The 23,078-nt window shown below is 38.7% G+C and overlaps 1 protein-coding gene across 2 annotated transcripts in view; it reads left to right on the top strand.

Moving 5' to 3' along the window:
- FRK (fyn related Src family tyrosine kinase) overlaps positions 1–3,829 on the top strand; it is a 52,296-nt gene extending 48,467 nt beyond the window's left edge. For both annotated transcript variants that reach the window (XM_086743525.1, XM_010127227.2), the window contains 2 exons: positions 1,052–1,217; positions 3,077–3,829. In XM_086743525.1, coding sequence (XP_086599651.1) covers positions 1,052–1,217; positions 3,077–3,291 — 381 coding nt within the window. In that variant the 3' untranslated portion in view covers positions 3,292–3,829. The remainder of the gene's footprint in view (positions 1–1,051; positions 1,218–3,076) is intronic.
- The last annotated feature ends 19,249 nt before the right edge of the window (positions 3,830–23,078 follow it).

Below are 23,078 nucleotides of genomic sequence, written 5' to 3'. Positions count from 1 at the left end.
GCAGACTTTCTTAGGAATATTCTGCCTCCTAAGCCAAAGCACTAACATGGTCACATGCAAAGATCCCAAAGAAGCAGGTGTGAGAAATGAAATCTGTATTTCTGTATGCATTAATTAGCAGAATTAAATAATTTCTTGTTTCTAGAGATGAGTGTTACAGTCAAGATGCCAACTCTACCAATATGTAGATACTGATACAACACTAACAACCAGTCTTTTCAGAACTATAGGACATTACAGCTGGGAAACATACATTCTGTATTAAAAACAATCAAACAAACCAAATCTTGTACACGTTTGCCTGGATTTGCATGCAAAAAACCTGACCAAGTCTTGGATGTAACTGATGTACACTAAATTATGTTTAGGAGTGAAAGAGAGAATAAATGTTCACAAAATTTAGATTTCTGTGCTATAGAACTTCAAGGACATGATTCTACAAATTTGCAAGCAGCCAATTTTCCTTTTTCTATGTATCTTTCATCTTCACACACATTAATTGGACCCACTGTAAGGTAATATGTTAATTTGAATTACTTGGAGTTTGTTCTTTGGTCCCTGAAACCTGCTTAAGTGATTGTTATCAAAGTCAATGGCCCTTCAACGTTGCAATAAATCACAGAAGAAAGGTTCCGAAATTCATTAGCTCTCGCTCTTGCCTTCTCTGTTTGCTGAAGACCAGACGTGCAGCCATTTGGTTTCTAGTGTCAGCAGGATGCTTACACTGCCACTCCTGACAGACTTTTAAAATGTTGTGTGCCAGGTCCAGAATTCACAGTAGCAGGTCATAATTAATCACAAGCCACTCCAACGCTGCATGCTTGCTTGAAATGATAAATGCTTTAGAAAAGCCTCCGATGAGCGGTAGCATTTTTCAACTGTGAAACCCAATTCAACAATAGACTTCAGTAAGTGTGTGCTTTAATACCATGAAAAGCAAGTGCTCAGCTAGAAGAGGATAAGATTAAGCGCATGCTTAGCTTAGTCAGGTGCTTAAGTGCTTTGCTGAAGCAGATCTGAAATCAGACTTGCTTTGTTTTACCCATGACAGGTAGAAAATGAAAATGTATATGAAGCTAGGGCTGAAACTAAACTCCCAGTGAAATGGACAGCCCCGGAGGCAATTCGCTACAGCAAATTCAGCGTTAAGTCGGATGTCTGGTCATTTGGAATACTTATGTTTGAAATAATCACCTACGGGAAGATGCCTTATGCTGGTAAGTGCGTTTACCTAAAGAATGATGTCTAATGTTTTCTTGCTTTAAGAACAAAACAAAACAAAAAATTGAATACCTGTACATGTTAAAGGGTTAAAACGGTAAATACAGAAAGAAGGTTGTTCAGATGAGGCTCATTTAGTGGGTCAGACCTTCTGGCTGCCCCAGGCTCCCTGGAAGCTTTCCAAAGGCTGTGATTAGCAGCCGTTCAAGCTTCCTCTCACTGGAGTCAACTGCTTTGCACAGGCACCTAAGCCAACTGGCTATTTCCCTCCAGCATCAGATCAAAGGTGCCAGTTCTTGGAATATGGAAAAAGGGAAGGCTTTTCCGTTCCCTATTCCACCCTTTTCTTAGGATATCTCATGGAAGAACAGATTATTATGTGTGAAGTGTTGTACAGACACTTTAGGAAGGAGGTGTCTGAAAAGAGAATCAGGGTGGTTTTGCCCTCTTCCCTTGTATTTGGCTATTGCAGTGGAGAGTCTTCATAAAGAGAAGTATCACAAGAATTAGGAATAAAATGTCACCAACCTCAAAAGTGCTTTAAATTGTATGAGAGCAGCTATTATTCCCAGCACTGTGAGAATGCTTGAGGAACCATGGCTCCAATAACACAAGATATCAGTAAAATGATTGACTGACTCATTTTGTGCTGGTAGGAGTACACAAAGGAAGGACTAAAGCAAAAAAAAAAGTTATGCTGCATCCGTACAGGCCTGAGGGTTGGTACGTTTGCCATAAACTACATTTCACAGGGTCCCAAACTGGTATTTCCTGTAAAAGGAAAAAATTATTTCGCTTTTTGATTCCCACCCTCACCTCCTGTAAGACTATTCTGAAAAGAAAAGAAAAGGAAAAAAAAAGAAAAGAAAAGAAAAGAAAAGAAAAGAAAAGACAAAGACAAAAATCCTCAGCTCTTTTTTGAATAAACCATAGGTGTGTGCATATGCAGACATAGATGTAAATAAACTATTCACGTATAAATGATATGTAAAACCATGATTCTCAATATTTTCTGAAAATATGTTCAGCATTATCACTTGACAAAGGCATAGTTTACCTGTAACTTTACAGTAGAAAATGTCCTTTTGCCATGGCTATTTGCTTACTTGGTATTACTTTCAGGAGCTTGTCCTCAGTGATCAGTTAGGAGAAGAGGTTGTATTGATCCATGGTGGCAGAGAGGAAACACCATTCAGAGATCCAGGGAAAAGAAGTAAAGATTATGCAATTCAGGATTTAATTTAAAGAGTAGAAAATTGAAAGGGAAAGGGACAATAGTCATAATATATAAAGGTATAGCAAAGGTAGGGGAATGGTGTCTTCTCCATGACCTGCAGTGGCAGAGCAGGCAGGATGCTGTTGGAGAGCTGCACCAGAGGAAATTCAGGGCTGACGTTAGGGAAAACTTTCTAAATGTGGGAAAAATGCAGCAGTGGGGCAGATTTTCTTGGGAGATTTTGAAGTCACTGAGACTAGAGGGATTTAGGAACAATTGAAGCAAAATAGGTGTCAGAATAATTTCGGCAATAATTTTCCTTCTCCTGGGTGGTGAAAGAAAAGCCTCGCACCCAGACAAACCCATTTGCTGTGCCTCTCAGGTGGCATGGTCAAGGTGAGGAGGCTGGGGAGTGCTGGAGGTGGTTTTTTACTGCTGGTTTGGAATTTCCCAATGACTTTTGTGGGCTGTTGCCATTTAAGGTGTCTTGCTGAGGCCAGCTCTGCCTTCAGCATGCGCATGTGCCTCATAGAAGGGAATCCCGTTGTCATGTCTTGGTAAGAGATAGAGACATGCTAAGAGATAAGGACATCACTAAGTAGACCCCGAGTCATCTAACAAACTCCTTCTGGCTTGCAGGTATGCCAGGACACCAGGTGATCCAGATGCTGGACAAGGGGTACAGACTACCTCAGCCGGAGACCTGCCCGACGCCGCTCTACCAGCTGATGCTGCAGTGCTGGAATGCAGAGGCGAGCAAGCGGCCCACCTTTGAGGCCCTCTGTGGCCAGCTGGAGTGCTACTTTGAGACTGACTCCTCTTCCTATGCCGACGCCCAGGCCGTGGTGAAATGAACCCCCCCAGCCGGGGCTAAGGGACAGACGCCCGCCAACATGGCTGAAATGGGGGGCTGTGAAATCAGCCTAACCTCAGATGTGGAGGTTATTACAGGGTGCTGAGGAATTCTGGTATGTTTTCATGCCCGCACTGATACTCAAGGACACCTACAGTTTTTACTGATGGCAAGTGTTTTGCAAGACTAAGCATCAGGAAACTGCAGGAGTGGGGGCTTCTAAAAAATAAAATGTCTTCTATTTATTTTTTAAATAACAGATCACAAGAATGAACAAATGAAATAAGTGTTATTAAAACATTGTAGCATTTTGTAATTTCTTTATTGGAATAATTTTTGCTGTTCCTTAGACTTTTGATTCCTACCAGTTTGTACTCATGAAGGAATGTGATTGCTCTGCACAGCAGGATCTGTGCTTCCAGAGTCCTCTCATTGTAAAAAAAAAATAAAAAGTAATCCTATGACTGTGATGATGGCAGAATCCAGATCAATTGCCTTGCTGAGACTTGAAGTATATGTGCTTTTGCTGTATCGGAAAATAAAATAGATGTTAATGGGAGAAAAGGAATTATTTTGGTTTTTTAGGATACAAAGAGCGATCTTTTTTAGTGTGTTTACTGTTCCATTTTTACAAGAATAAACACAATGATTATTAGATTCTTGAAGCTGTTTGTTCTTAGTGCTGCTAAATAGTGCGATAGAATTGACGAGTTACTGTCCATTGAAGTGTAAGGATTTGTTTTATAGTTCTTCATTTTAGGAATATTGGAGGAAAAGATATCTTAACATGAACTCAAGACTACTTTAGCCTTTTAGAGTGACGCCTCCTCCTGTCATGCTGCCCAGATCACGGACCCTCTGCAACAGGACAAGGACGGGGGCAGGCCCAGATATTTTGCAGAGGAACTGGTAATCTGTGTTTCCATCTTCTCCAGATGTAATTTTAATATAGGAGATTTCAATAATAGATAATCCATTTTATTTTGTTCTATGGGGAAATGGGGCCCAGGAGCTTCTGCTAGCAGTCTTTGCAGCAACAGATTTTAGAATTTTTTTCCCAGTTTTTCTAATTAACTACAATATCGATTCTGCTAAAACTTGATATTACTGTGACAGTTTTATGTTCTCAATTGTGAGGCTTAGAGAACCAAGTTTCAATTATTTACTTATGATTCATCAGTTAATTATTTAACAACGTAATCAGGAATTAAGGGCTGTGTTAACATACTGTGAGCTCAGTGTAAGTGTACTACCATTTTCCTCTAATATAAAAAAAAAAGGTATAAATAAATGAAAAGATTCATTACTATAAAGGCTGCGTGGCTTTTATTACATCTTTTGCATTTTCTTTTATTCTCTTTGTAATTCAGATCCATTCATCTCAGTGCCTTACTTCTAATTTTTAATTTCCTCTTCACCTCCTCTACTTTTGGAAGGCGGTACACCTTTTCTTTCTTTCATACATATCTCTTATGTGCTCACTATTCAAAACTCATTTCCTTATTTATTGTTTTTCTCCTCTTTCTATGTTACTACACTTAGAGCCTTTCTAGTGTTCTGTCTCTGTTCACCTTCATTTTCTGTGCAGTGTTGCTCCCTACTAACCCTCTTTATACTAATTACACTTGTAAAGCACATTGCAGCAATAATTAATTAGCTGTCATAGCATCCATGTGATTTTGGAAAGTAAACATCCACTCTGAAAGAAAAAGAGGTTAAACAGCTTTGCCGGACCCATCCTGATAAGAATTGGTGTGGAAGAAACTGGGAGACTCCCAGGCAAGGTTTCGTGCTGTAATACCATCTCTGTTTGTCTTGAGAGTCATGCTGGCTCATGGCCCCAACAAGATGTTGTTTCTGATTATCAAACCTCCATGAATCCATGTGTCTCTCAGCTGGCTAGGAGCTGTGTTTTACCCTGTTACCGTATGCGGTTAGCAAATCCCACAGAGTAGGTTTATGTAATAGGAATAGGGATGCTGTTATTCAAAAAGATCTCTGCATCAAACTTGCAACCTTCATGTTCAAGCACTATTTTTAAGATGATTTTTCAGACATAAAACATTAAGAATATTAGAAATAAAAGTTGAGTGTGCCTGACTCAAAAAAAAGTACTGATAAAAGAAGTAGTCTTAAAAAACCCAGACATGTATAGTACACAGAGGTCTATTCCCTCCCTGCCCCTCCCCCCTCCAAGATTAATTGCCAGGGGAAAAAAAAAAATCAACTGCAGGGAAATAGCAAAGTTTTCAGAATTCCAGATTATACCGATTGTTCCAAGCTGCTTTGTGCTGACCTTAGCCCTCAGGTGGAATTCAACGAGATCTTGTAGGACTCCACTGAAGTGACACCAGTAATTCTGAAGAAAGCACACCTGTACAATAAATATCTTCCTAAAACAACATATAGGGAATGGAAGGTCTGTTTGTCCAGCTAGGCTGATGCCTTGCCTCCTTAGTTTCTGCTATAGTCAAAGGAGGCAGAGAGGATGCTTGAGATGGTGAATCAGTGCACCAAAATTGCATTTCTCCTCTGAAACACCTCTAATGGGCTTCTTTCTGCTTGCTGCTCTAAAGGTATCCAGGAGAGATGAGACTCTTTGCTGAGGGGTGTATGTAATAACCCACATGCTATAAATGGAAATTAGCTGTTTCAAGCTCCCTCTACCAAGTGTGGCCTCATGAACCACCTTTAGCTGAAAGAAGCAGAAGCTGCAAGTGAGCTGCATCCTGCTGAGCTGTGTGCGGAGTGGGCATCTGCCATGTGATGGCCTCCAGGTGACACAGCCTGGCACACCAGGCTGCTGCCAGCAGGCATGTTCACCTGCTGCTGCATCCTGCCATTTTATCTCTTGTGTTTTCCCTTTGCATGCTTGCACAGCCGCAGCTAGTTAGTGGAGTTTGGATATGCCAGCTGCCCCTAGTATGTCCTGGCCCAGGACGGAAAAAAGCAGCAGCACTGGCTGAAAGCAGGAGGTAGATTCTCTTTAGTGTATCTCCTTATAGGCACTGTATCAAAGAAATTAGTTTATTTTCCTCCGTCTTTGAGGCAGCATGTGCATATTTGGCCTCCCCAAGGTGATGTACTGTAGGTGAAGAGGTGTATTCAGCCTTTTCTTCCACGCTTGAACACCACCTCCACCCTGGTGTGTGCCCTGCAACCAGTGCACTCTCTTTTCTCAGCAGAAGTGGAAAGCAAGAAAAGGCAGGAAGGCAGGTAGGTGATGGGGCCAGGGTGTTCATCTTTCTCTTGCACTGAGTTGCTCTGAGAAAGTCTGGTGCCTGGTAGAGCCCCTTTGCCAGCTGAGGCTGAGCTTGGAAACCACAGATGCTGCCATGAGAGCCAGTGGTTCCTCTTTCTGGCCTAAGTCCATGTGCTTGCACTTTCTTATTTTGCCTGTCCCTAAACTGCTGCTATGCCACTGGAATGTTGCCACTCTCACTTGAGCTCTGATTTTGGGTCTCTTTTTCCCTGAGCTGGCAGAGGAACAAAGGAGAGAAAAAATAGTAAAGCAATGGAATCAGCAAACCTCTGGAAATAGAGTAACATGGAAAATAAATCATTTGTTCTCAGCTCTTTCTCTCCATATCTTTGCAGTCAAATTGATCCATTACCAAGAAAGACTGGAGGAAGAAGGGGGCGAAAGGTGATAAACCTTCCCAGAGTTCAATTTGCTTACAGGCAATGCAACAAGCAAAACTATAGCTTTCCAAGTCCAATTCCATTTTATAATAATTTTATTTATATGACAGATAACAATTATAGTCAGAAGTCTTTGCTATGGCTTGATTTAAATTAAACAGCAAGGTTATCATTTCCTGTTATAGTGCACAGTGAGATGGATTTAACTTATCTCACTCTATTCTTAAGGCCTTTTATGTTCAAGGTTCGGCTAGAGCTATCTATTGCACTTGTTTTTACCTGATGGATCATGGAGTGAAAATAATGGATTCAGTTATGAGAAATAGTAATAGATTTTTTTTTGGACTGACATAAATTTCTATGTTTAGATAGAATAAAAGGATCAGGAAGAGATAAGCTGAATTTTCTACAATAGACCTGCCTTTGTGAAATTCCCCTCACATAAATTGTACTGAGACATCTTTTATGTAATGTTTTATTTATGTAATTCAGTTATTCTTTGAGAACTAAATCATTTTATGTGGTCTTACAAAAGACAGCTTAAAAATGTTCAACCAGAAAGAAAGAACTTCTATTTTTTCTTAAACTCTCCATTCTTCAGTAAGTTATGGAGCAATACAATTGTTTGAACTGTGAGTATTAGGGAGTTCCTAGTGTTTGTTTTTGACTCCTATTGGAGAACCTTTGCTCATCTAATCTGCATTCAAGAACATATGCAGGGATAGTAAACATGTGATGGGTCAACAGGGAACCTTCTATCACTTGTACTGCTTTCTTTTTTTTTTGTCTGTTAGATCTTGTATTTGCTCTCTGAAAGACTTGCCTACAAGCAGCAATTTCCTTTGTATGGATTTGTAACTTACAGCATGCAAGGAACTGAGCCAGCACAGTGCATTATTTTGTTGTGGTTCAGACTCAACAAGCTATCAGTGCATAGAAATGGAGCACATGACTCATTCAAGTGATTGCTCCTTACACTCTCCGATGTACTTCTGTTTCACATCTTTGAAAAGCGCTGTAGCATCATGTCGTCTCAGCGCTCCCATGGTCATTGCAGCTCACTGGTCGGCTATTTATAGCGTATGGATCTTGGAGCGGATAAAAATGCTGCATGTAAGAGTTGTGCTACTGTGCTCAAAGAGATACAGATGTACGTTATATTTTTATGGAAAGCTGTGTGGCTTCCGTTCTGTTCCAACAACTGGGCCAGATGTATTCTCCAGTATCTGACAGACCCCTGCCTCAGGCACCTGCTGCAGAAGTTTGCCTGCAAGAACTCTGCATATGCTCAAACAAAATACTGAACTGGGACCCATGAAAAATACCTCATTCTAACCACGCTTACTATTAGCAGGCCCATGTAATTTATATTTTCAGTCTCAGGCTTCTCAGGAATGACTAATACAAAAGAAAAAAAAATCAATATGAGAAATGGCAGGTATAAGCAAGCTGGGGAAATCACTGAAAAGTACTTTGGCATTTTAATCTTCATAGCTACATAGTGCTGAGGAATTCTGTCCTTCCTTATTTTGCTATAGAGAAAATGTTAATGTACATTTGAAGCATTCAGTGTCCTAGAAATGAATTTTAGCCAATTTCTGGATCTAGATATCACTAGAATTGAAAAATGTAATAGAAATTGTACCTTGATTCCCACCTCTATTTTCAACAAAATAAATTCTGCTAAAATTAGGCAGATATGTGAGAAGACAAGTATACAACAACTTCTTTATTTCCTCCCCCTCCCCTTCATTCTTTACCAGTATTATTACAGAAGGATTAGAACTCCTACAGAGTAAAAAGAGTTTTTAGTTGTGCCTGTTCTTTTTCTAAAGTAAAAAAAAGAGTTGAGCCTTGGAGATTATTCCCAAAAATACCCTTAAAAAATGGAAGAAATATAGGAAGTGTTTATCATACTTTTATAATTGTTCATGTCTTTAGAAAAGTCAATGGTAAAACATTTCAGAGCAAACAGAAAGTTGCTGCTGAATTTGTAAAAACACTGTTTGGATAAGCTAGTTGTGCTATTTACACTATTAAAGAAAAAAAAAGCATACTGCACTGCATTTTTTTTTTAATTACTTTGATATAAATATCTGAATATACTGATTGTACTTCTGTGTTTTAATATACTGGAGAAGGTCAAATATATATATAGCAATATCAAAACAGTTTTATTTTTATTTTCTCTCTCTGTAGCTGGATAGTTGTATCTCTGGTTAGAAGCATATCTAAACATACTAAAGTCTTAATTGTTGGTCATGTATGGTCTTTAGCATTGTTTCTTCTCTCTTTTTTTCCTGTTCTTGATATTTTAAAAAATTTACTTGAATGTTTTTATACTATGATTAGTTTATTTACTGTTGCAAACAGCAAAACCTGTTCATATTCCAAAGTGCTCCATTACTCTGCCTAATGTTTAAAATTACCAAAAATAGAACACAATGCACTCAGTGTTTTTTTTTTTCTATGAGGCAAGTTCTTGTAAACAAATACCTGTCCACTCTGTGCCATCACCAGCATCTCAGTTCCACATCTCTCTCAGAAGCCAGAAGAATGAAAAGTGAACTTGCATGTTCTTCTAGAACTCTATGGCTCTGAGTTACTTTGCAATTTCAAAAATGTATATTTCACTGTTCCTTTACCTCATCTTCTAAATGTAAGCACCAGTTCTCCAAAGCCAGAAGCCGCCCTCTTATCACAACACTTCAATAATAACTGTCTCTTCTCTTCCAGTTGCTCCACCATCAGTGTTACCTGTCTCCTTAGCAAGCTGGCTCTCATCCATATTCTTATCCCTGCCAGGTACCAGGTAAGTTACGGAAGGAGAGACATGCAGTAACAAGTTAGAAGCCCACAGGTCTTCTCCGATTTATTTAACTGTCGCTCTGCCACACACACATATATTGAATTAAGATAAGATAGACTCCTGTCACAGTTGACAGACTGCTTTTGGAATTAATGAGAAATGACTCAATACAAATCTTTGAGACCCCTTAACTATGAATGAATAGTATTACTATAGTCAGCTTAATAAGGTACTGGAATTTGGAAGAAGTGAAGTATGAGAGTTGCTACATCACGAACTTCACAACAACCTACCTTGAAAGAGAAACACAGGCCAATTTCTGCAGGAAGTGTGATGGAAGATAAATTAATTGATGTCAGGGCACGAAAGATTGTAATGGTTCCCTAAATTCATGACATCAGGGTCTTTATATTGGCATTTTCCTGTGACACCAGCAATGGAAAATGGACTAGATTTTTAGTGGAGGAAAAATCAGTGATACAGGACATGACTGTAGTCTAAGGTGTTAGCAAAGTATAAATCTGCAACCATGGCTGGGTTGGAGGGCAGGCTGGTGTGCTCTTTTTCTGTCTGCATTGTGACTACATGAGGGTCTGGCTCCTGGGCAGTCTGCCTCAAAAAGCAAACACATATCGGAGACCAAAACTGAGAGGAAATTTCATCACTGTCAGTTGCCTTTAAGAAAACCTTTGCCTTTGCTAACAGTCCTGTAAAGCAAACATTGGTGACAGACTTTAAGTATTTATTTGTATGCTGTGGATGTGTGTACAAATACCCCAGCCAGTTTCAGGCTGTCCAGCTGGGGTACCTGCTGTCATCTGGCTACGGTCATATGAAACAGCAGTTCCTAACTGGGATCATTCTGACTTTTGAATTCTGATTTCTGAAATGCCACTGGTGCGCTTTGGAACTCACACACAACCAAGACAATGTTCTTGCCTTGAACATTCTGCAGGGAAAGGCTTTGCTTTGGCAAGGGTTTATACCCTGCTCAGCTCCTTTCCCATCATCTTTGAGAGGTTTTACAAGACTTCAGGCTGCAGTAGCAGAAGGCCCATTCCTAGTGCCGATGACTTTCTGTATCAGCAGAAGCAGCTGAAGGACCTGGGTAAGGTAACACAGTTTCTCAGGAGAGTATAACTAAAAGAGATGAGGAAGGAAGCAGAATAATAAATGAATTGGGTATGTTTGGATCAGTTATCCATTTAAATCCTTAGGTTTGTATAGATGTTTCATTTTACCCTTTCCACTTTGAAGTTTATTGAACTTTTTTTGGCCTCACAGAAAAACCTAATCCTAACCAAAGCCATTACTGATGTCTAGAACTATCTAGCTAATTTAAATTTAGCTTGGCAAGGGTAACTGTTAGTGTCAAACTGACTGAATTAGCTGAAAGTGGGAAGCATTCCTATGCCAAGCTCACTTCCAATTGTGCTTGTAGCTTTAGCCCTGTATAGCCCAGTAATGCCTACAGATTGCTGTGTAGGGTCAGCAGTGGGATGAAACAGCTTCAGGGTGATCCAATACCTCTCCCCATCCTGGCACCACAGTGGTGTGTGGTTATGTTACTGCATGTCTGACTCCTGAAAACACTTACCCACTCCACTTCAGGAGTGTGCCATGCAGCTATGACTTTCCTCTACCCAATTCTCATGCTAGTAAAGGAAGTGTATTTGCTAATCCCTGCCTCATACACTGATAAAAGATTTCTATCCACTTTGGGTTTCTAGAGGTCTGATAAGTGAGTATCGCATCCTCTTATAGGTCCCAAAGCTCTAAAAGAGTTTTGTGAAGTTTTTCTTATTCACCCTTGAGATAAGAGATGTAATCAATTTTCATGTGAAATGATTCTTAAGGGCAGAGATAAAACATCCAGAGTATTAGAGAATAACTGTAATTTATCTTTAATTCTTCATATAACTAAATTACGAGTTATAATGAGATATTACACAAGATTTATTTAGGGTGGATTTTGGAATTTTATTGCAGGAAACATGCTTAAAGTTATGAATTGCTTATTACAGTGGCCCTTCTTTAGCCTGGTCTGTGGAATAACTGTATTCTCAACAGTGAATTCTTAATGTACTTTACAGCAATATAATTTAAATATAGTACAAGTGACAAATATTGATTTGGAGTTAACTTAGGACTGATATCTAAATCATAATGGTGCTGTTTCTTAAGGCTAAAAACATCTGACCCCTTACTTTATTATCCTTTATATTTTATGAGTAAAATTAAACTTCTGTCCTTCTAAAATGAAAATTTACCGTTGCACACTCTCAACATGAATACATTTCTGTGGCTATGAAGGCAGTTAAGAAACCTTCCCATATTTCAAACAGGCTTTTTGAAATTAGGAAATAGGAATTTTCTTTATCGTATTTCCAAGCTTCAGGCGAAGGTGTGGCTTCAATCTGTGTGGATATAACAGAGCAAGGTTTACAATACAGTACAACTCAGATGCCACTACCAAATAGTTGTAGCAAACTAGAACCTATTACCAACCTCATAGAGAAAGCTGGTGAAATGTATCACAGAGTTAGTCCCTGCAGTTTTGCAATATTTGCCTCACTGTTATCAAGCCCTGCACTAGCTGGTAAAAATATATCATGTAGGCTAGCAGGAGTTTCGACAATTGCAATGAAGACATATCCTCTGTGCTTCTGAGAAACTGATAAGAAGGCTAAATCAGCTAGTCATCCAAACTCTTTGAAACCAAATGTTTTGATTTCAAAAGAGAGAGATGCAAGTTTAATAAATAGTCTCCTGAGCAGCATTTTGGGCTAGGTTTTAAAATGGCATTGTTTCTTAACTGTCGTAGGTAACTCAGAGTTCAGTACCTCGCAAATGTTCAGCTGAAAGCTTTTACCCCGTGTTACTGCGGATGCACTGTTACTGGGTTTGGTTAAGAGATTAGGAATGGCTTGTACAAACTGCACACTCACTTTTGATTTGCAGTGTCAAACACTGACAATCACTTTTCTGCCTTAAGTAGATAAAGGTGAGATAAAAATACAGGCAAAGAGCAAGAATGCCTATGGGGATAAAGTGTTCTGGTCTAAAGACCAGCACCACAGTCAAGAACATACATGACAGCAAAATACCTGGAGTCCTCCTCTGGATGTTTCCAAGACAATGAGCCCAAAAGGTTGGGTCCCCTTGTGACACCATGTGAGTCCAGTAGAATTTAGATGCCATTTGTTGATCTTGGCTAGAAAAAAAATAATTCGAAGAAACCTGCCAAGCTTGTTTTCAAAGACATAAATTCCTTTGGCTGTTTGACTAGGTTTCCTTGTGTGGCATAGGAGATAGTACTGGTATAAACTCTACAGAAGGCTTTTTCAAAGTTTACATGGTACATGAGGCCAGCAAGGCTCAGCTATGCTAGTCTCTGTAGCGAGCGCAGAGATGTGTCCTGCGTGGCATTAGCAACAGCCATCTCCACCTCTTCACTTTGAACAACCCAGCTCTTTGGCACAGGGCAGAGCTGGAGGCAAACCCCCACATTGGCAGGCATCTAACAGCTTACATTAACCACTTGGTTTCTACCGTAAAAACATAGGAAGCTATGAAATAATAATATAGTTCAAGTTTTCAAATCTATATTTAGAAAGTGTTTAGAAGTTTTTGTGTGTGTCTGGTTTTGATTTGCTTTGTTTTGTTTTTAAATTTCTTCAGCAAAGACATAAATGGTTTAAGTTACAGAATAGCTTGGGAGGCAATGTAAGACCGTGGGTGGTGACCCCTGCATGGTCAAACTCCCTCCTTACCCCATATTTCCCCAAAACATCTTTCAGTTACGATACCAAGCACAATATTAACAGGGAAGTGTTTGCTCAACGTGATTTTACCTCCTGTGATCCTTGTAGCTGTTATTGGAAAACCCTGCTAATCTTGAACTTGAATTCAACCTTTAACATTTCTGAGAGAAGAATTTCTCTTCCCGTCTTTCCAGAAAGGGGTGGATGATGGAGGACAAACACTGGATGCAGAGGCAGATACGTGCTAGCATTTGCTTATTCGATTCCTTCTCCCTCTCTTTCATGGAAGCTTACTGAAGTCCAGGAAAAAAGTAGAGCAGAAACACACTAGTATAAATTATTCAAGGCTGCTGCTGTTTCTACAAAGAAGCCAGGAGCAGTCTGCCTATAAAACATTAACATGACATTTTTGAGTTGTGACAGGTGGGCTGGGAGAAGAAAGCTTAAGAATGAGCAGAACACTGTTCTATGGAAACAGACATTTTTTAAAAAACTACAAACAAGCCTGTTTTTTCACTGACTTGCATGCAGGTTTCCAGTGGTTCCGAGTTTGGGAAAAAGGGAGATGAGCATGGAGGAGAGGACAGTAAAATCTTAGAGAGTCTTGTCAATAGATTACAAAATATCTGTTCAGTGCTGCTGTGGGAAGTCAGAAAGAGGGTCAGAGTCAGAGTCCAGCTGGGTTTCTTTGCTATTCCACTCCTTTGGTTAAAATTGGGGAGTGGTCCACTTGCCCCACTTAAAATGTTGAAAACCCGATTGACAATTTGGAATCTTAACTCAGTTGTGGTCCGCCTGATTTCCCTGGAGACTCCAAAGTATAAAAGGTGCAAAGAAGGCATAATTTTTTATTTAACTTCAGTAGACAGTAGCAATACAAGGATGCCAAATTCCCTCATCTGTTAGAGCATTTTTTTCTATTGGGAAGCCCTACGGCAATGTCAGATGCCCTCTATTTAATGACATCCCTGTATCTTAGAACTAAAATACTATTTTGGACAGACTGAAGACGGGTTTCTAGGTGAATAAAACATCTCCCAGGACTAGAGACAGCGAACAATGTCTTACGTTGAATGGAGAAACTATGTAGAATTTATGAATTTATCACTGTATTTTTTGGCTTTGTACCTCTAGTTCAATGTTTCAAATCTTTGACTCGTATAATTTAGCCCTATGGCCTTTCTTTTTTTTCCCCGTAGGTGATTCAAGTTTTCTTTTGCACAGTTTTCTGCAAAAGCAAGGTCTGCTACCTATATAGAAGCTAGGGATAAAAGTGATGCTCACAAAAGGCTAGCCTACAGAAGTAGATTTCCTTCTTCTCTTTTTCTTTCTATATATAATTTGTATATAGCACTATTTCATTTCCCAGTTGAATTTCTTTCTTTACTGTTTTTTTTCCCTCTTGAGTTTATTTTTTTTACTCCTCTCTGTCCTGCAGTGTATGATTCTCTTTTTAACTGCTCACTGTTCCTTTTTCCTGAGACATACAATGCCAATAGTATTTGAGTCAAATTTTTAACAGGTGAATACATTTAAAATGATGCGAAGTGATCCTGCCCACTTTGCCCAGGCAGCACAGGGCACAGTTAACACCATTGCATAGTCAGCCAAGGGTAAGAATCAGAACTGTGTCTTTGACTGAGTTTTTCATCAAATAGAGGCCCCTAAAATGGAAATACCTTATGTGGTGTAGATCTGTTACAGCTCCCTCCTGTTACTGAACGTGTGGTGGAAAGGCCTGGGTTAAAGCTTTAAAAAAATTCCCCAAAAGGGGACTTCCGACTTCCAGGACTGCTCACAGTACGGAGTGACAAATCTGGGGCACTGAACGCCCTTCCTGAGAATGGCAGTCAGGCATTCCTCTGCGGACCAGGTCCCCATTCCCACTTATGCAGGCCCATGATCTCCTGTAAAAGCAAACATCCTTGTCTAGGGGAGGAGGGTTATTATTTTAAAGGAAACCAAGGGGTCTATCTGCCAGCCCACGTAATTCTGAGCAGGGAAGTATCCTCTGGTGTTTACAGCTTGTGTTTGTAACAGATTAGAAGATACTGTTTAGGCTAAGTATTTGTTTTCCACGCAGTTTTGTTTCTTTCATATCGTCCAAGGTATGGGCTTCTGCAGCCATCCGCACATGCAGGTGACGGCTGAGAACACTGCTCAGCAGGTCACACTGGCATGATGTCGCATTTGCTGTGCAGCTTCGTGCCAAAACTCTGCTGCCAGAGTGCTCCAACTGTTCACTCTCCATTTTTGTCTTGGCTCAAGGAACGGCTACCTCCTGCCACGTCTGCTACTACAGAGCAGAAACTAGATTCTCACCATTATCACAGATCACCAGCCAACTCCTACTACTTCTACCAACTGCAGAACGGGCATGAGCAATCACATTTATTCAGTGTGCTTGCTTCCCACATGTCAACCCAGACGTGCCTTTGGCTTGCCAATCACTTGCTCCTGTGCAAGTGTTAGAATAATACATGTAACGCTCCTCTGTCTTTTGGATGGAGGCTAGATCTCACCTGTAAACCACATGCTTGGCTTGACAAGCCAGAAGGCTTCATTCTCTGAATTAAAAACACCAAGTCAAAGTGCTAAGACAAAATCCCCTTCATACACTAAGTTTGGTATGGTGCTTGGAGGTGGTGGGCTGAGTAGCCATGTGGGAAATCTGTGAGAGGCTTCAGGCTTTTCCTTCCCCAAGGACTGGATGCGAAAGAAAGCACATCTCTAATGTGATGAGTCTTTGGCATGAGCAAGCCAGGCAAAGCAGAGAATGATTCTTCACTCCCAGCTGCTGGTTGATTGATGGGAACTGAATTGGTGATAACTCTGGAGGGAGATGTTTGCCCTGTCTTCCATCTGGAGCTGCTGTGTTATGACTCACGGAGATGGCTATTGAACAGGCTGGGCTGGCAGACCTTCTCCAGAAAGTCAGACAGGAGGCTGGGGAAATAAGCAAGTTATCCAGGGGTGCTTGGAGCGAATGGAGTTTGATGTATCTAATGCTGATAGCTTTCATAAAAACACAAAATGCTGGGAAATTGTAGAGAGTAAAGGGAAAACAGAGTCTCTCTCATTCTTTAGAACAAGGAAACAATTGCAGATGGCATCTTCCATTTCTCAAAACTGCTGCTTCCTCAGGGCTGTATTCTGCCCCTAGATCTGCTTGGTGCATCACTGTAAACTGCTTTAATTTAGCATGTAAGGAGGTGCCAGCTGTCAGAGTTTAAATTAGAGCCAGACACTATCTTGCCTTTCCTTGAGCCCAGTGTCCTTCTGTGCCTGTGACTTACCGTAGGGTTCTGAACCAAACGGGTCATTGCAAAAACACTGTGTTTAAGACAAATTGAGATGTGCTGCTATCCAGATGTGAAATTCTTCAATGGGTAGAAATGGGTATTAATGGGTAGAAAGTAGTGTTTCTTCATCTACAGCAGGTGTAATATTAATAACTTCATTTTTTGTAACTCAGGAAAAACATAAAACTCTCAAGAGAATTCAGGGGAGAAGAAAGTGTAGACATAAATGCAGACATAAATTATGCTATGTGGTACAAGAAAAAGGATATCCCATGCCAAGAATCACAACAGAAGGGTGATATCTAGGGCAAATATGCATGTTGCAAAGTATTTGGAAAATATAATTCAGTTTTTATGGCTTTCTAACTATACTGAGAAAAAAAAACCATAATACCAAAAAAAAATACTAGGAGAGTTAGCCAGAGCATGGCCCCTTTATGCTTAAAATATACTGAAACTGGTCTACCTATAGAATTTGTACTGCATTTCTGGGTGGAAAAATGGAGAAAAAAAATCTTTTAACTCTTTTCACAGAGACAACTCCCCACATGCAGACTACTGGAGATGCAAGGTTGGGCTATGATAGCTATTAATTTGTTTCTGTTCTAAGGAAAGCATCCATCCATATAATATTAAAAGAAAAAATAGTCTAATGCCTGTTTTTGGTTATTTTAGCCAAATATAAGGTTTGTTGGTTTGTTTGTGGGGTTTTGTTTTGATTTTTTTTTTAGTGTGGTTTGTTTTTTTTTTTTTTTTACTTTGCAACCTGCAAACATATGACTGAAAGCATAACAGTTTTCACAGTGTTTTCTACATGTTAAGAACTTCATGTAATGATTGCTTTTAATGTTCAATAGGTTCAAGAGATACCTACATGGCACTGGAAAAACAATTTTCCTTTTTAAATTATCCATAAACCTTTAATTATGTCTTCTTTTTAACTCAATCTTTAATTTCAAACTCTCATTTTACTACCTTTTTAAACATCTATAATTTAGAATATGGTTTAAATATGTAATTTTATGTAGTTATTCAGACCAGACAGATACGTGCAAGTTGACTCCTTTTGTATCTAATTTTCTTTGTAACATTTTGTATGAGTTACCTTTTTGTGAAAAGAAGATATCTTCCTGAAATAAACACTTGCACTGTAAATAATTTTCATTTCATAGAATAGAATGGCTCTTAAAAATAAAAATAAATGAAAGGCCACATATTGGAGGCAAAGGATGTGCTTAATTGAAAGCTCTTCTAATCGAAAGGTTTGTAACCTTTGATATCTATCCAGAAGTTCCACCTCTAAGCTCTTTTGCATGCAAAGCGAAGTGCCTAGCATATAGAGAAGAAACATGCTGAGGGAAATGATTGCCGCTCATTTCTTGTCTTTTTAAAATGTTTTTCGAATTCCTCAACTGGCTGTGCAGTATTCTATCTTTCACGATGCCCTTGAATAAACATAAATTACATTTTTTCAGCTCTGGTAGGCACAAGTTTGCTGAGCAGTTTGTGGATAAACCTGACGAGTTTAGTAGGCTTCTCAACTTGAGGGTCTATCAAGTGACGTCTTTCTTCCTCCAGTTGCAGCTGTTGGGCTGGTAAACCTGTAACACTGATAGGATTTAAAATATTTTAATTACTCTCTGTTAACCTTTGAAGACATTTTCTGTGTAATCTGAAGAAATTATGTATGCTATTTTTTAACAGATATATTAGGGTACAGAGGAATTCTAAACACTACTTTCCTTTATATTCCTTCCCTTCTGCTCCAAATGGTTAAGGTAGAAAAGCTATCACCACTGAAAAGACTATGCAAAGCAATGTTTGTCCTTGTCCAGTGTAAAAGGATGATGTTGCCTAACGGTTAGGTAACAGAGCTGTTCAAAATTTCTTGGTGAACACATTTGAAATATATATTAGTATGAAAAAGACACCACAAAATGTTAGTTCTGATATTTTTCCATTTTTTAATTAATCTAATCAGAGAAAATTTAAAAATACACTTAGAAATAAAAATATTTTGTCTTAAAATACCAATATGATTTGTTAAGGATATAGTGAAATACTATGTCTAAATTCTTTTTAGATGTTAACATGTTTTTCACTAGAAGAAGAAAAATATTTCACTTCTTTTTAGGCTAATAATTTTGGAATTTGCTCTGAACAAAGACAGCACTTCTGCTTTTCATTTTAATTATACGCCAACTGGAAAATCTTCAAATCTCTGTAGAAAGAGAATGCCATTTTCCTTTAAACAACTTGATTCACACAGGTAGTCTCTAAGAGATTTTCTGACTCCCTTAAAGAGACTGGAACAGTGAAGAGAATGTTTAGATACATAAAAATCACATTTTCATATTATTGGAATCTCAACACTGTTTGATATTGCAATCAAATGAATTATCTCTAACCTATACAAACCTTGAACTACCAAATGTTGTATTACTTTAGATCCATTAATAATCTCTGGGTTTTTGAAACTTAAGGTGGCATTCCAATTAATTATATTTTTTAAAAGTAATGCCATTAGAACTATAATTAAAGATTTAGAAATTGCTCAAAAAACCTGGATAGTTAATGTGAAAATACAGCAACATTAACAGATAAATTCCACATTAACTTACAGTGAAAACCTGTTGAAACTTTCATTTAAATAAAACAGAAAAGAAACTGAGTGCAGTGTTTCACTCAACCCAAAACAAAATATGTTTTATTTGTCAATTTTTAAAGACTGTAAAAGAAAAATACTGAAATCAATGTTGAAATTAAGTACTGTGCAACATAAAAAAGGAAAGATATGATTTTTGACAGAAAGTGTGAAATGGATTGACTTTTAGCCATAATTTGTTTTCTATTTCAAAGAAAACCAAGAAAACCAAAATCAGGCAATTAACTGAAATGGGCACACATTTAGAAAATAAGTTGCTGAACACATATTTATATTTTGCTTCTTAGTTTTTAGCCAGGCATGCTTATGAACAAGCTAAGATATAGCTTGGACTCAATCACATCATTAGTTAGTCATCTGGTTTGGAAGGAGAATTCATTGTTTGTAAGTTGTTTGTATTATACTTTCAACGTGTCATGTTGGAAACTAAAATTATTTTGTCCAGACTTTGGGAGTATTTTGGCAACAATGCACCCAAAGCAGTGAATTCGGTACCTCTTTAGCTATTTGGCTTTGAAGAACTGTGGGAACTTTTTCAAGTAGTTTTACAAGGATATAAAGATGCACCTACAGTTTGTTTTTAGGATTTTGTTATTAGATGTAGATCAAAGTGCATACACAAAATGGGAAAAAATCTGTGGATGCAGAAAATAATTTTTATTATACCAGCTAATATACTGGGAAAAGATAGACAGAATTTGGATTTAGAGACCTTGTAATGGCTTGAGAAAAGGCATCTGTGTTTTGTCTATTTTTCTACAGCTACAGTAATTATAATTACTCCATCAATAAACCTTTATTTGCTGATGTCTGAACACTATTTGTTCCAGAGTCATCAAAACCTACTACAGCTGGACTAGCACTAAACAATCAAAAATCTTATGATACAAAACATTATAGCTATATTTACTTTGCATGTCACCTCCAGATCTAAACCCTGGGTTCAAATGTTGGATAACTTCTCATTTGCTTGTTTCATACCTATTCTAGGCTTTCTCATCTCTTGATCCTTTTTTTTGGGTTACTATAAAGGAGCTCAGATTTGGCCAGCTATTGCTAACCAGTTGACCCCAGAGTGGAGATGAACTCTCCTATCAGTTCCAAACCACGGTGCAGTAGTCGAGCCACGCTTTCCCAGGTGGGCTCCATGCCTAACTAGGGTTGCCATCAAGCAGGCCAAAGCACAGAGTTCAGATTCTGGCTCAACACACAGTGTGTGCAGGGTTTTGCTAGTTCAAGTTTTCTTACCAAGGACAAGTTATGCAAAAGAAGGTGGTAAAGAGGCCAGGGATGAAAAGACTTGTCTCTCCCATTCCCATTCCAAAGGACCAGCCTGTCCAGGCTGAAGTCAGTGGCAGTCTTTCTACTGTCTCTGATGTACATTGGAAACTGTCCAAATTGCCTTAAAAGCCGTAGGAAAAATGTCGTTACCTTCTTTGGGGACTGGCTTATCCCTTAATACAGCTTTGATGAGACACTGAACTGCTTTTTTATGGAAGAAATGTGAACTCCTGTAGATTGTTCTACAGTCACTGCACACCTATCATTAAGAGATGAAATAATTTGAAATAATTCTATTTAAAAGTCACAAAATTCATAAGAGGCAGAAAACCAAAACCTGAGCTCCTAAGGCATATACTTAGATCATGCTCACCATTTAATTTCTACGATACACAGGCTGTGATATTTGTGCTCTGCAGCTGCCTGGTTAGCCCCTTATTGCTCTTAATGCTTTAATGGCCTTTTATGTATGGATGTTAATTGTTGCACATCTCCAGAAACATCTAATGGAAACCAGTGTACGTAAGCACAGGCATGATGAAGGGCTCTCAGAGGATGTATTGTGAAAATAGAGTGCAGTTTACTGTTTGCATGCCTAGATAAAATGTGGCTATTTTCCTGCTTCATTCTTCTGTATTTTTCCCTTGATGGGGGAGTTCTAATTTTATTTCTAGTGTGAGCGCAGATAACATCTATTCAGCAATAATAATAATAATAAACCACAGATTTGCATAAGTCTGCCTCTTATTTAGCCACTCTTCAAAACACTTTTAAAAGAGGAACTGTGGAAACAAAGAAACCTTGGACAGACTCACTGTTTACTCTAATGAAGTCAGGCTGATACACCCCAAAAAAGGTTTGCCCATTTTGAGACATCAAGAAAGAAGGATGGTTTTCACCTGTTACACTTATCAAACAGATTTTTTTTCTTAAAAAGTTACACTAATTGCTCAATATATGTTTTTAGTTCTATGCAAAAAGGAAGAATTTTGCGCAATTGCCAAAGGCAAGAAATAAATTACAGTGAGGTCTCTTAACATTCAAACTGCATTAAAAGGCTTAAACATATATTTTTTTTGTCAAGATGCAACCCAATTTATTTAATATCTGTCCATATTATTTTAATTACAAAGTGAGAAGATGAAAGTGTCCATATAAAAGTTGAGAACTTGAGGGTGGGGATCCCATAAAATGTAAAAAGCTTGCAATTCCTTAACTGTTCCTTACCTCTGGGATAAGGTTGGAAATTATCCTAGGACTACACAATCTGTAGCAGAAAATAATACTGATGAGATTGTCTGATCCTGAAAGATGCACAAATACATATTCCCCAGCACAATGCAGTGCCTCTACGTCCCAGAATCTATCAGGATTAATATTTTTTAGCCCAAACAAGTGAGTATGCCAGTAGTCCTGACATGAGAAAGAGCAGAGGTTTTGACTCAGTGAAGACTTGATCTTGCTGTCTTATCGTGATAGGATTATTGTTGCTTGGTGAAACCTGGGTCAGAAATGCTTTTCCTACACTTTACCAAAACTTTCTCTGTTTTTCACAGTCACCTTCCTCTCAGTCCAAAAAGTAACTAAAACTCAAGTGATCAGATCATCTAAGTGAATTGAAAAAGATTCATTTTTCTTCAGAAAGAGTAGAATGGGAGACTTCAGTCTTCTATCTTTAAGAGGAGTGCCTTAGTTTACTGGTAACTATCTGCTAGATTTTCATTCTCTTCTTCCTTCCCTCCCTCTGGTTTTTACCAGAATTATATCATGCAAAAAACTGTCTTAACAAGAACGAAATTAGAAGTGATATAGTTCTATCTGAAGTTTTTATTTCCAAAGTAGATATTTTTCCAATTTAAAACACAAAATTGGAAATTTCCTATCCACTGCAGTCTGGACTTTTCTACTTGATGTAGGTTCCATCCGGATTAGCTCACAGCTCAGTGTGATTTCTTTTCTTCCTTGCACACTAATCCACCTCCCCAAGCTAATGCAACTTTTTTTTCCCTTCCTTGATGTTCCTCCCACAGGCTCATTGATTAGATGAAAACCAGTCAATCTTCTCTTTAAGTCTGGGAGTGACAACCGGTTGCTCCAGTGATATGTAATGTATTAGCAACCAAACCTTTGTGTTGACTTAAGAATGACACTGTTGCTCTTTAGCGTGCTGTTTGTATAATGTATCTTCTGAGATAGTATTGTTGCCAAAATAGAGAATATTCTGGAGTGTCCCACCTCTCAATCTAGCCAATTTCAAGTTTTGGGTGGTAGCTTGTACCATCTGAAATGGGTAAGGCTCTTTACTGTGAGCCAGCCATAGAAACT

Source organism: Chlamydotis macqueenii, chromosome 3, assembly GCF_036417535.1.
Source record: "Chlamydotis macqueenii isolate bChlMac1 chromosome 3, bChlMac1.mat, whole genome shotgun sequence".
NCBI lineage: Eukaryota > Metazoa > Chordata > Aves > Otidiformes > Otididae > Chlamydotis > Chlamydotis macqueenii.
This window is presented reverse-complemented; position numbering and strand designations above follow the sequence as displayed.